The 14,799-nt window shown below is 46.4% G+C and overlaps 1 protein-coding gene and 1 long non-coding RNA gene across 3 annotated transcripts in view; one reads left to right on the forward strand and one right to left on the reverse strand.

Annotated features, from left to right (window-relative positions):
• Positions 1–14,799, forward strand: part of bin3 (bridging integrator 3) — a 40,962-nt gene that overhangs the window by 13,148 nt on the left and 13,015 nt on the right. The window contains exons 4-6 of one of the 2 annotated variants that reach the window (XM_014160141.3): positions 5,238–5,299; positions 9,548–9,684; positions 13,489–13,529. In XM_014160141.3, the coding sequence (XP_014015616.2) occupies positions 5,238–5,299; positions 9,548–9,684; positions 13,489–13,529 (240 nt within the window). The remainder of the gene's footprint in view (positions 1–5,237; positions 5,300–9,547; positions 9,685–13,488; positions 13,530–14,799) is intronic. The other variant, XM_045703109.2, reaches the window with a different exon arrangement.
• Positions 11,279–12,132, reverse strand: LOC106579854 (uncharacterized). The gene is made up of 2 exons (XR_001322762.3): positions 11,816–12,132; positions 11,279–11,504 (listed from the first exon to the last, which is right to left on the reverse strand). It is a non-coding gene; the product is annotated as an uncharacterized LOC106579854 (long non-coding RNA).

Consider the following 14,799-nt stretch of genomic DNA (forward strand, 5'->3'; position numbering starts at 1 on the left):
AGTCGAACAAAAGATGCGTTATTACCAACGCGGTATTGTAAACACATCGTTCATGGCCACTGTTTGTTTGTTTGCAGACTTTTTCTGTACAGCTTTGACAGTGCTACAGTATCTTTTTTGACATGCAAAGACCCAAACGGCATTCCATAGTATGTATGTCTTGAAGCTAACAGCAGTGACGCTATTACTGTGTAACTCCGCTAGGGCAACATCTGACAAATAGCGCACTTGGTAGTGTGTACCGGTGCTCGGCCAGTCGGCGAAAACCAACATCACTCACGACAGAGAACGGTTGATTGTCAAGGGCAATGAATTCCATCATCTTGGCTTTAATGGGTTTCGCCTTTTGAGTTCTCTCGCTGAAATGTTCTTCCTCTTTCAAATGACTGCACGATCCACACAGCAGACATTGTGAGCTAGGTTATGAATGCTGTGTTGCACATGTAGCGCAAACTGCGCAATATAGGTATGCACGTCAGCTTCAACATCGGCGTTAAACTAGACATCTAGTTGACCGATATATCATGCATCCCTTATTCTAAAATTTATGAAATGCAATTTTTTTCCTCATCAATCTACACACACTACCCCATAATGACAAAGTGAAAACAGGTTTTTAGAAATACCTTTATTTGAGCTCACTTGCATCCTGTTTTCATTGATCATCCTTGAGATGTTTCTTCAACTTGATTGAAGATAAATTCAATTGTTGGACATGATTTGGAAAGGCACACACCTGTCTATATAAGGTCCCATAGTTGACAGTGCATGTCAGAGCAAAAACCAAGCCATGAGGTCGAAGGAATTGAGCTCAGAGACAGGATTGTGTTGAGGCACAGATTTGTATACCAAAACATTTCTGCAGTATTGAAGGTCCCCAAGAACTCAGTGGCCTCCATAATTCTTAAATGGAAGAAGTTTGAAACCACCAAGACTCTTCCTAGAGCTGGCCGCCCGGCCAAACTGAGCAATCGGGGAGAAGGGCCTTGGTCAGGGAGGTGACCAAGAACCCGATGGTCACTCTGACAGAGTTCCTCTGTGGAGATGGGATAACCACCTCTGCAGCACTCCACCAATAAGGCCTTTATGGTAGAGTGGCCAGATGGAAGCCACTCCTCAGTAAAAGGGGCATGACAGCCCGCTTGAAGTTTGCCAAAAGTCACCTAAGGGACTCTCAGACCATGAGAAACAAGATTCTCTGGTCTGATGAAACCAAGATTGAACTCTTTGGCCTGAATGCCAAGCGTCACGTCTGGAGGAAACCTGATACCATCCCTACGGTGAAGTAAGGTGGTGGCAGCATCAGGCTGTGGGGATGTTTTTCAGCGGCAGGGACTGGGAGACTGGTCAGGATCGAGGGAAAGATGCCGGAGCAAAGTACAGAGAGATCCTTGATGAAAACCTGCTCAAGACCTCAGACTGGTGCGAAGGTTCACCTTCCAACAGGACAATGACCCCTAAGCAACAGCCAAGACAACTCAGCAGTGGCTTCGGGACAAGACTCTGATTGTCCTTGAGTGGCCCAGCCAGAGCCCGGACTTGAACCCAATCGACATCTCTGGAGAGACCTGAAAATAGCTGTGCAGCGACGCTCCCCATCCAACCTGACAGAGCTGGAGAGGATCTGCAGAGAAAAATTGGAGAAACTCCCCAAAAACAGGTGTGCTAAGCTTGTAGCGTCATACCCAAGTAGACTCAAGGCTATAATCGCTTCCAAAGGCGCTTCAACAAAGTATTGAATAAAGGGTCTGAATCCTTGTGTAAATGTGATATTTCAGTTTTTTTAGTTTTTTTAATACATTTGCAAAAGATTCTAAAACCCTGTTTTTGCTTTCTCATTATGGGGTATTTACATTTACATTTACATTTAAGTCATTTAGCAGACGCTCTTATCCAGAGCGACTTACAAATTGGTGCATTCACCTTATGATATCCAGTGGAACAACCACTTTACAATAGTGCATCTAAATCTTTTAAGGGGGGGGGGGGGGGTTAGAAGGATTACTTTATCCTATCCTAGGTATTCCTTAAAGAGGTGGGGTTTCAGGTGTCTCCGGAAGGTGGTGATTGACTCCGCTGTCCTGGCGTCGTGAGGGAGCTTGTTCCACCATTGGGGTGCCAGAGCAGCGAACAGTTTTGACTGGGCTGAGCGGGAACTGTGCTTCCTCAGAGGTAGGGGGGCCAGCAGGCCAGAGGTGGATGAACGCAGTGCCCTTGTTTGGGTGTAGGGCCTGATCAGAGCCTGAAGGTATGGAGGTGCCGTTCCCTTCACAGCTCCGTAGGCAATCACCATGGTCTTGTAGCGGATGCGAGCATCAACTGGAAGCCAGTGGAGAGAGCGGAGGAGCGGGGTGACGTGAGAGAACTTGGGAAGGTTGAACACCAGACGGGCTGCGGCGTTCTGGATGAGTTGTAGGGGTTTAATGGCACAGGCAGGGAGCCCAGCCAACAGCGAGTTGCAGTAATCCAGACGGGAGATGACAAGTGCCTGGATTAGGACCTGCGCCGCTTCCTGTGTGAGGCAGGGTCGTACTCTGCGAATGTTGTAGAGCATGAACCTACAGGATCGGGTCACCGCCTTGATGTTAGTGGAGAACGACAGGGTGTTGTCCAGGATCACGCCAAGGTTCTTAGCACTCTGGGAGGAGGACACAAGGGAGTTGTCAACCGTGATGGCGAGATCATGGAACGGGCAGTCCTTCCCCGGGAGGAAGAGCAGCTCCGTCTTGCCGAGGTTCAGCTTGAGGTGGTGATCCGTCATCCACACTGATATGTCTGACAGACATGCAGAGATGCGATTCGCCGCCTGGTTATCAGAAGGGGGAAAGGAGAAGATTAATTGTGTGTCGTCTGCATAGCAATGATAGGAGAGACCATGTGAGGATATGACAGAGCCAAGTGACTTGGTGTATAGCGAGAATAGGAGAGGGCCTAGAACAGAGCCCTGGGGGACACCAGTGGTGAGAGCGCATGGTGCGGAGACAGATTCTCGCCACGCCACCTGGTAGGAGCGACCTGTCAGGTAGGACGCAATCCAAGCGTGGGCCGCGCCGGAGATGCCCAACTCGGAGAGGGTGGAGAGGAGGATCTGATGGTTCACAGTATCAAAGGCAGCAGATAGGTCTAGAAGGATGAGAGCAGAGGAGAGAGAGTTAGCTTTAGCAGTGCGGAGAGCCTCCGTGACACAGAGAAGAGCAGTCTCAGTTGAATGCCCAGTCTTGAAACCTGACTGATTAGGATCAAGAAGGTCATTCTGAGAGAGATAGCAGGAGAGCTGGCCAAGGACGGCACGTTCAAGAGTTTTGGAGAGAAAAGAAAGAAGGGATACTGGTCTGTAGTTGTTGACATCGGAGGGATCGAGTGTAGGTTTTTTCAGAAGGGGTGCAACTCTCGCTCTCTTGAAGACGGAAGGGACGTAGCCAGCGGTCAAGGATGAGTTGATGAGCGAGGTGAGGTAGGGGAGAAGGTCTCCGGAAATGGTCTGGAGAAGAGAGGAGGGGATAGGGTCAAGTGGGCAGGTTGTTGGGCGGCCGGACATCACAAGACGCGAGATTTCATCTGGAGAGAGAGGGGAGAAAGAGGTCAAAGCACAGGGTAGGGCAGTGTGAGCAGGACCAGCAGTGTCGTTTGACTTAGCAAACGAGGATCGGATATCGTCAACCTTCTTTTCAAAATGGTTGACGAAGTCATCCGCAGAGAGGGAGGAGGGGGGGGGGGGGGAGGAGGATTCAGGAGGGAGGGAGAAGGTAGCAAAGAGCTTCCTAGGGTTAGAGGCAGATGCTTGGAATTTAGAGTGGTAGAAAGTGGCTTTAGCAGCAGAGACAGAAGAGGAGAATGTAGAGAGGAGGGAGTGAAAGGATGCCAGGTCCGCAGGGAGGCGAGTTTTCCTCCATTTCCGCTCGGCTGCCCGGAGCCCTGTTCTGTGAGCTCGTAGTGAGTCGTCGAGCCACGGAGCAGGAGGGGAGGACCGAGCCGGCCTGGAGGATAGGGGACAGAGAAAATCAAAGGATGCAGAAAGGGAGGAGAGGAGGGTTGAGGAGGCAGAATCAGGAGATAGGTTGGAGAAGGTTTGAGCAGAGGGAAGAGATGATAGGATGGAAGAGGAGAGAATAGCGGGAGAGAGAGAGCGAAGGTTGGGACGGCGCAATACCATCCGAGTAGGGGCAGAGTGAGAAGTGTTGGATGAGAGCAAGAGGGAAAAGGATACAAGGTAGTGGTCGGAGATTTGGAGGGGAGTTGCAATGAGATTAGTGGAAGAACAGCATCTAGTAAAGATGAGGTCAAGCGTATTGCCTGCCTTGTGAGTAGGGGGGGAAGGTGAGAGGGGGAGGTCAAAAGAGGAGAGGGAGTGGAAAGAAGGAGGCAGAGAGGAATGAGTCAAAGGTAGACGTGGGGAGGTTAAAGTCACCCAGAACTGTGAGAGGTGAGCCATCTTCAGGAAAGGAACTTATCAAGGCGTCAAGCTCATTGATGAACTCTCCAAGGGAACCTGGAGGGCGATAAATGATAAGGATGTTAAGCTTGAAAGGGCTGGTAACTGTGGCAGCATGGAATTCAAATGAGGAGATAGACAGATGGGTCAGGGGAGAAAGAGAGAATGTCCACTTGGGAGAGATGAGGATTCCAGTGCCACCACCCCGCTGGCTCGATGCTCTAGGGGTATGCGAGAACACGTGGGCAGACGAAGAGAGAGCAGTAGGAGTAGCAGTGTTATCTGTGGTAATCCATGTTTCCGTCAGCGCCAGGAAGTCTAGGGACTGGAGGGTAGCATAGGCTGAGATGAACTCAGCCTTGTTGGCTGCAGACCGGCAGTTCCAGAGGCTGCCGGAGACCTGAGTATTCTGTGTAGATTGATGAGAAAAAAAACAATTCAATCAATTTTAAAATAAGTAACATAATTTGGAAAAAGTCAAGGGGTCTGAATAATTTCTGAATGTACTGTAGGTTATTTTGCAGGTGTTTATTTGTAGCATTCTCGTTCGACTGAGATCCCAGTAAGACTGTCAGTGAGCTGTGTATAGGCATTAGTGATTTGATCAGGCTGCACACAGTGGACCCTTTTTCTGTACTGCCCTCTGCCTACCCTAGCTGCTGAATGCAAACACATGATCCTACTGTCAGTTTGCTCTGTAGATGCTTAACTGTACTTGGACCGATACTTACAAAATGTTATATGCTGTATTATTGTGATATCCAAGAACGTGAACTGAAAAAACTACATTTCCCTTATTTTACAGGTTGGAAGATCAGACAAAGAAGCTCCACAAAGACATGAAGAAAAGCACAGAGGCTGATATAGGTGTGTTGTTGACACATTGTTTTATACACTGCTCAAAAAAATAAAGGGAACACTTAAACAACACAATGTAACTCCAAGTCAATCACACTTCTGTGAAATCAAACTGTCCACTTAGGAAGCAACACTGATTGACAATACATTTCACATGCTGTTGTGCAAATGGAATAGACAACAGGTGGAAATTATAGGCAATTAGCAAGACACCCCCAATAAAGGAGTGGTTTGGCAGGTGGTGACCACAGACCACTTCTCAGTTCTTATGCTTCCTGGCTGATGTTTTGGTCACTTTTGAATGCTGGCGGTGCTTTCACTCTAGTGGTAGCATGAGATGGAGTCTACAACCCACACAAGTGGCTCAGGTAGTGCAGCTCATCCAGGATGGCACATCAATGCGAGCTGTGGCAAGAAGGTTTGCTGTGTCTGTCAGCGTAGTGTCCAGAGCATGGAGGCGCTACCAGGAGACAGGCCAGTACATCAGGAGACGTGGAGGAGGCTGTAGGAGGGCAACAACCCAGCAGCAGGACCGCTACCTCCGCCTTTGTGCAAGGAAGAGCAGGAGGAGCACTGCCAGAGCCCTGCAAAATGACCTCCAGCAGGCCACAAATGTGCATGTGTCTGCTCAAACGGTCAGAAACAGACTCCATGAGGGTGCTTTGAGGGCCCGACATCCACAGGTGGGGGTTGTGCTTACAGCCCAACACCGTGCAGGACGTTTGGCATTTGCCAGAGAACACCAAGATTGGCAAATTCGCCACTGGCGCCCTGTGCTCTTCAGAGGAAGCAGGTTCACACTGAGCACGTGACAGAGTCTGGAGACGCCGTGGAGAACGTTCTGCTGCCTGCAACGTCCTCCAGCCTGACCGGTTTGGCGGTGGGTCAGTCATGGTGTGGGGTGGCATTTCTTTGGGGGGCCGCACAGCCCTCCATGTGCTCGCCAGAGGTAGTCTGACTGCCATTAGGTACCGAGATGAGATCCTCAGACCCCTTGTGAGACCATATGCTGGTGCGGTTGGCCCTGGGTTCCTCCTAATGCAAGACAATGCTAGACCTCATGTGGCTGGAGTGTGTCAGCAGTTCCTGCAAGAGGAAGGCATTGATGCTATGGACTGGCCCACCCGTTCCCCAGACCTGAATCCAATTGAGCACATCTGGGACATCATGTCTCGCTCCATCCACCAACGCCACGTTGCACCACAGACTGTCCAGTAGTTGGCGGATGCTTCAGTCCAGGTCTGGGAGGAGATCCCTCAGGAGACCATCCGCCAACTCATCAGAGCATGCCCAGGCGTTGTAGGGAGGTCATACAGGCACGTGGAGGCCACACACACTACTGAGCCTCATTTTGACTTGTTTTAAGGACATTACATCAAAGTTGGATCAGCCTGTAGTGTGGTTTTCCACTTTAATTTTGAGTGCGACTCCAAATCCAGACCTCCATAAATTGGATTTCCATTGATTATTTTTTTGTGATTATTATTATTATTTTTTTTTTTTGGTCAGCACATTCAACTATGTAAAGAAAAAAGTATTTAATAACATTATTTCATTCATTCAGATCTAGGATGTGTTATTTTAGTGTTCCCTTTATTTTTTTGAGCAGTATATTTTGATCAGTCTCTGGAAAAAACATTCCCACTGCTCATCTTTTCTTTCATGCACAAATCTTCTTTAAATCATTAGCTTTCTCTCATTCAATTCATCTCTTTCACACTCTCGGCATACATTCACTGACACCTTAATTGTTGTTGCCTGTCAGGTTTTTCAGGGACAATGTCTCTTGTGCAATTTTGGAAAATGAGTTTAGCCTAATTTCAGTAGCCCTTAAAAATAAGCAATGTTTCTCACGCTCTTCCTACTCATAACTTTTAGCCTACATTCTGTTTTACATTTCTGCTGCTAAGAAAGATATTTATTTTTGGTTGGAGCTTTTGGAAATGGAAATGGGTATCTTTGGGAGGAGCAGTAGCAGAAATTGCCCCTGGTAGCGATCTACTCTGAGGGTGGAGAGGGGAAGGATGGGGGAGCGAGGAGCTTCTTCATTTCCTCTGCTTTGTGCTCTGGAATATGGGATGATGCCTCAAAGTATCAGAGCTGTCAACATCTTGTTATAATTCATGGATTCCATCTGTTGCACAGGTCCTTTCTCCACCAACTGCCACCAAACAACAAAGAGTGGACCTGCCTGCACAGCACAGTGTGCTCCACACAGCATTTCATAATGGCAATCATTTGTCTAGTCTATTTAAAGTAAGACGATGAAATTGTGGGCTCTTCTGGGGCAAGTCCATTAGAGATTCATCTTTATAGAGTCAGGATATCACTGGCCACAAGCCATTTATACCGTTGGCAACACAAATCTTTATTACCTAACTAAAACACACTATGGAATTAAAATTGAACTGTCCAGTGAAAATCACACTTTTAATAGTTCATATTCTCATACCTAAATAATGTTGTTAACTCATTCTATACTCATATTTGTGGCCAAAGTATACATTGGAGAAAAAAACACTTAAAAAACCCACCTCAAACTTGTATCTCAAACAGACCGTTTAAAAAATGCTTGCTATTTAAGCAATAAGGCACGGGGGGTGTTGTAAATGGCCGATGTACCACGGCTAAGGGCTGTTCTTATGCGCGACGCAAAGCAGAGTGCCTGGATACAGCCCTTAGCCGTGGTATATTGGCCATATACCACAAACCCCCGAGGTACCTTATTGCCATTATAAACTGGTTACCAACGTAATTAAAGCGGTAAAAATAAAAGTTTTGTCATACCTGTGGTATACGGTCTGATATACCACGGATGTCAGCCGAACCACCCAGTTTATAATTCCTTATAGAACATGATGTCATCTTGGCTCATTGGCTGAGTTTGCCAATCAGCAATCTACTCACAAGAATATTTCTAATGATTGGTATGCGCCCACACCATTTTGTTGTTGAGGTATGCCCACACTATTCCAACACAGAAAAGCTGCTTTTTTAACATACTTAATTACATTTGTTTGTAATGTGTCTTTACCCCATCCTCAGAGCTCAGAGGGCTCAGTTGAGTCTGATGTGGGGGTTTTTATTTTACTTTACGTCTTATCAACTTCTCTGTATGTCCCCAGTGCAGCTAATTTATTTTGACAGTGATGCGGTGATCCGCTATGTGCTCTGTGTCAAAGATAAAGTGGCAGGAGTGCAGATGAACAGTAATTGGCGCTGGCACTATAGAAACATTTGCACACATTCCCAGTGCTTTTGTGAATATTCATCACAGCAGCTGAGCCCACCACCCCCTCGACTCTCTCCAACTGATGCTGCTGCTTCTCTATCCTACTTTTCCTTTTCGCTTATTTCACTTTTGTCCTGGCACGGGTGCTCACCTCTGCTGCTAGCCATGCCCATCAAGCATGTCTGGGCCAAATAGTCAAACCAGGCCAAACCTTAATAATTACATTTTACATTTTTACATTTTAGTCATTTAGCAGACGCGCTTATCCAGAGCGACTTACAGTAGTGAATGCATACATTTCATAAAAAAAAAAAAATTCTGTGCCGGCCCCCGTGGGAATCGATAATACCGATGTGTACATGTAGCTGCCAAAATAATGGAAACACTTGAGTAAATTATATATTTACAAAGTATATTGAAAGCAGGTGCTTTCACACAGGTGTGGTTCCATCCCATCATGCTCAGGGGAAGGCTCATGTATAAAAATTCTGGGCAGGTCATTATTTTGGCTACCATGGCTATAGGATTACAATACCCCCATCCACAGGGCATGAGTGGTCACTGAATGGTTCGATGAGCATGAAAATGATTTTAACCAAATAACATGGCCATAACAGTCACTAGATCTCAACCTAACTGAACACTTATGGGAGATTCTGGAGCAGCACCTGAGCCAACTTTTACCACCACCATCAAAACACCAAATGATGGAATTTCTCATACAAGAATGGTGTTGCATCCCTTCAATAGTTTCAGACACTTGTAGAATCTATGTGAAGGTGCATTGAAGCTGCTCCGGCTTGTGGTGACCCAACGTCCTATTACGACACTTTATTTAGGTGTTTCCTTTATTTTGGCAGTTACCTGTATGTTTCTCCATTCCTCCGTTCTCTATTCGGTTATGGCTTTTTTTTCTTTCTCTCTATATCGCTTTCCTTCCCTCCCTTCCCATTTCCCTCTTTTTCAGGACCAGTTTTACCATGTGAATACTAATATTCTCTGCCTGTTCTCTATATGTCTTTCAGCGATGTCCAAGGCAGCAGTGAAGATCTCAGGGGACCTGCTCAGTAACCCGCTGTGTGAACAGGACCAGGCCTTCCTGGAGTCCATGACGGCGCTGGACACAGCCATGAAGAGGATGGACTCCTTTAACCAGGAGAAGGTCAGTGTCAGGACCTGTCCGTGCTTCTCTGCCTCACACCACAGCCGAGTCATTCTCCTAGATTGTATTCTAAGTGGGGTGCATCAAAATTGTCTATTGAAACCAAAATGAACTATATACTCTTTTAGACAGGGAGGCCTATACAGTGGTAGAAGAAACCCCCCTCCAGCCTATCTTTCACAGCTCTACCTATGGGCATTTTATTCAGTATTCTGACAGGTATGCCTCATACGCTCCCCTCTCTTCAAACACTCAAAGGGCAGAAACCAAAAGGGTTTGATTGGCCTAAGTGTATTTTCATCATTGTCAATATTGCGTAACTGTGTGAACGAGAAAAAAAATCATCTCACTCAGCATCTCTTCTCATTTTTTGAAACCGTCTCCAGCAACACACTGGTCTATTAGCTGCTCATCTTTGTCGAATATCAGAGAGCTGTAGATCGGATGCATTTGTGACTCACTAGCGTTTAAAATAACTCGTACTATGGAATAGTACTTGGGAATGTCACAGGCTGTTTTAATGGGATCTGTTCTCTGCATGATCTTCCCCAGTCCCTCTCTGTGAGCAATTCTGCTTCTGCTCTTAGCTCCTTTATGTTATTTGCCATGTGTGCTTCACATATTTGATTAAAATCATCGCTGCAGGTAATTGCAAAGTAAATCATAGGGTTGGCATTGCATGTGTGTTTCTACAGGGCATTGCACTGTGAGAGGCATCTCTGTTAAGGTAGAGAAGTCAGTCACACAGGGAATCGCACTGATCATCAAGAATGCAGAAGAAAAAAAATTGTACAAGACCTGATTCTGCTATAACTTCAGAAGAGTGCTTTTTCCATTAGTGTGCCTTTGACTAGTTTTCCCAGCATCCTTTTATTTGCTGGTGGCTTTACCTTGAGTGACCAATGTCCCTCTCTGTACATATTCTGAAGATCTCTATGAATTCCTTTCAAGTGCTCAACAACAAGGCATTCTTCAAGCAAAGACTAGACATGCACCACGTAAACTGTTGCTCAGATGTAATGAAGATATACAGTAGCCATTTGGAATGACTGGACAAAGTTAAGTGTGGTGACTGTGCTTGTGGTTCACAGCTTGTGACCTATGGTGGGTCGGTTCTTAGTGGTCTGCCAAGAAGAACAGTCCTTCAATTTTGACTGTATTTAATATGGAATGTCTTCTGAAGATTGGAAATGAGTAACATTTTCATACATTTTAACATCAAAATCCTTTCAGCTCAAATTCTGGAGTCTTTACAAAAGCAGAAGCATTGCCAATATTTTCTACCCAACTGTTATGAAATGTAGGCAATTAAGAGTATCCATTTTCAGTCTGCTTTTCTCTTTCCTTCTCCACTTCCCTCTTAGTTAAACAGTGTGTCAAGACCCTAAAGGGTAGTTAACATCGCTTACTGTTTTCCTCTGAGCCCTCTTCCCTTTGACTACGCTAATAACCTTCATAGCCTTCACCTCGGCACAACCTGGGAGGCCAGCTTTGCACTACACAGAATTCATCTTGTTGGACTACTTGAGCTTTCCAAATCATCTCGAATTGGTTTTGAGCTGCTTTGAGTCATACGGTCAGGAACAGCTAGATGTCAATGCGGTATTGTATTTTTTTAATATTTTTTTTACATCCCTGGCATTTTGCAGGTCAATAACAAAAGGTGCAGGTTTGCTCTACAGTGTGTAGGAGTGGAGGCGTTGGCTGGCTCCATAGGGTGTAATTTCCTTGCTTGGCTTCATGGCCATGGTCTGCTGGACAGGGCTCCAGCCAGGCAGCATGGAGCCAAATACACCTTCTCACTTCTGGAGGCGAAGCAGCTAGAAAATAATACAAAATACATTATTCTCCATCATATCCAGCATGCTTGTTTTTTTTCTTCATGATTTTTAAGTGGCCTTCAGAGAGAGTTTTGACATGCAACCCTTCTGTTATCACAAAATGGTACTTGAGTTTAGAGGCCTCCTTTTTCAGCCAGTCTCAGTCAACAAGATGTTTGACATGACCGTGTTCTGCTACAGTATGTCTCTCTGTGCCGCTTAGCTTGGCATTCGTTAAACTGGTTGAAAGCTGACGGCAAAGCATTTCTAGGCCCTTGGTTGGTCAGTTGGTTCAATATTTGGAATATCACCTCAGGAGTCCAGAGTTGTTAAAGCCCAGCGCAGCTCACCAGAATCACACTCCACCAGCTCTCCCTCCAAGCTGGCTGTTCTTCCTTCTGACGGCACCACCAACGACTCAACTGCTCAAGCAAAACAGACACAGAAGCAAACCTTCTTTGCTCGCCTTGGTGTTGAGACGAGATGATTCGCCGCGGGGGCTGCGATTGAGCGAGCGGATAAAACGTGCAGGGATAATGAAGGCAGCAGTGGCCCAGGCCTGTGTGTTTATTTCTAGGGCTGAGGAGGGCGCGGAGCCCCCCCGGCACACTGCTGCTGAAGTCAAGCCCTAGTGAAAATGGCGGCTGAGCAGTAGCGGATGCTCCGTTTGGAGGGGTATTGATTTCCTCCGCGATCTGCGTGTATTTTTGGGAGGCCTGTGTGCCGGGATGGCCTCTGCCCCGTGACTCACTCACAGAGACTGCTGCTAGAGCTCCGGCCTCAGGCACTGCTGGGCCTCAGCTGAATAGTCCTGCCCCCCTCTCTGTGGGAAAGGGCAGAGGGTAGAGGGCACCAGCATGCTTAAGCAAATGTGCTGGTGTTGTTCTCCCTGCTTACTGCATGCGCTCACCTCGGCAGCAGCGCAGCTCCAGCCTTTTCACTCTCCCAGGGAGGGGGGGATGGTGTGAATATGTAAAACAGGAAAATGTGAATTCCCATGTACTTATTTGTTATTGGTTCTCTCAAACTACATTTATTTGCGTTATGTATTTGGAAAGATGCCTTGTGATTTTGTGTGTGTGGGTGTATATTCTCAGAGACTGTCAAGGCATTCACAAAGCTTTGCTGTTGTACAGTATTTGCTTCTTATGTTCTGTGATTGACTATCCTTCCAATAACTAGTGAATGATTGATTAGTTGTACTAGGCTCATTGTTCTCATGGAGCTGTCACTTCATGGAGTTGTCTTGCCACTTTTATTCCTCATTGAAATGTTTTGAACGATGCTCTTCACTGGAGTTGTTTGCCGGGTTAACTTAGCGTTCTGTCAGAGACATAGATCTACGAGTCATTTTGAATCTGCAATGTAAATGACTTTGTAAACTTTATTAAATGTGTGCCAACTTCTGTCGATGAGACTTTGGCACCTGGGCTGGAGGCCTCGAGATGAGATGTTAATTTACTTCCACTTAACAAAGCCCCCCCCCCCCCCCCCCCCCCGTCGGCGCCGAGAAGGAGAATGCAGGAAAATATAAACTGTTATTGTTAAAATGTTTGTTTGCAAAGAACTTTCATCTTGTAAGGCAGCCCACCCTCCGCAGGATTTGAAATCAGTGGGGCTTTGCTTTCATGTCCGTCCCCTGACAGTTGCATCCTTTTGTATTGTTCAGCTCTATGAATATTCAGGTGTTTCTCCTCGGGGCTTGTGTACAATAAAAGAGTCAACGTCACAAAAGTTTCTTTGCAACCCGCCTCACCTCCCTCCCCTCTATTGTCTTGAGTGCTCTGTTTGAAAATACACAATTGTTTATTTTATTTTTTATCATGCTGTTAATGAGTGGAACTTGGAGCTATTTTGTATTTTGTTCAACTTAAAGTAATTCACTTTGACAACAAATTTCAAACAATAAAGACATTCCCTTTCAATTTAAGAGAAGTACTGCACTTTTTAAATGAGCGTTTGACCCGTGTTTGTTCGTCCATAGGTGAACCAGATCTCAAAGACGGTGATCGATCCTCTGAAAAAGTAAGTGTCTATCTGGACCTGCACCTCTTCTATTGTCTGCATATGTTTAATACATCACAAGCAGCAGCTGCTGTGTCTTAAAAGCTGCTCTGTCTGTAGAGTGGGAAGGAGCACACACTTAAGGGGAGTTGGAGCTTAGCACTAGCTCCAGAAGGCTCTGTAATAAAGCATAGTCGATAGTAAAACTGGACTGGACTGGGGAGTGTATGGGGCTGCTGTGGTGGTGTGTCTGGAAGAAAGTTTACTTGGTTCCCCTTCCCTACTCTCGCCCCCGTCCGTCCAAGCACCACACACACACACACACACACACACACACACACACACACACACACACACACACACACACACACACACACACACACACAGTGCAGAGGCGGTAGAGGGAGTGGCCAGGCCGGGAGCAAGGATCCCACCCGTCTTCCGTAGTGCTTGTTAAGGTCCTACTTCCTCCTGCTGACCCCTCCCCGGAGGCCGGTTTTTGGAGCGGGGTGTGTGTGTGTTTGAAAAAGAGAGACTTAATGCGCTTGCCAGTGTCTGTCTGTTGAATTTGTGTGTTTAACTTTTGTTTATAACCACAAATCGGTCTGAAATCCCTGATCTTTTCATATCAAACCCTTGACAAAGTGAACTTTGATGGAACATAAGCATGCTATGAGTTAGTGTATGTGTGCGTGTGCTATTGGCCTCTTCCTCTTGTGTTCTGGTGCCGGAGCTGTGACAGGATGGAATGGTTCTAATTTCCTCTTCCTGGTGGGCGGCAGGCGGACGTGTGGGCAGGCCCTGAATATGGCAGAGGGCCCAGCTTCCTGGGCCAAGGGCAGGAGATTGGCTGGAGAGCAGGACTTGTCTCAGGACAGTACACACATACCGCATTGGACAAACACATTGTGGGGAGTCACTGTACTAACAGGATGGGCTCTGAGGCCAGATGAAGTTAGCCTCTCACTTATATGAGATTGAAATAGGTCAGGAAGTAGTAGGTTTAGATCTGCATGCATAAACAATGTTTTAAGATGGGGAATACAAGCCGTCAGCCCTTTTGCTGTATATGGCGTTGAAGCACAGCGTAATGTAATTAATCATCGAAGTATAGAGGACTGATCTATTAAGCCACCATACATTAAGCTTCCATTAGTCCACCTGTAACTGAATGTTGACCATTGTTTCTGAAGTCTCAGTACTCTTTTGATGTTTTTGTGTCGATCTGTAAGAACATGTGTGGAATCTTAAATGGAGCAGAGAATGGTTCGAGCCTGGAAAGTCTCTTAAT

This window comes from Salmo salar, chromosome 20 (genome assembly GCF_965601325.2).
Source record: "Salmo salar chromosome 20, fSalSal1, whole genome shotgun sequence".
Lineage (NCBI taxonomy): Eukaryota > Metazoa > Chordata > Actinopteri > Salmoniformes > Salmonidae > Salmo > Salmo salar.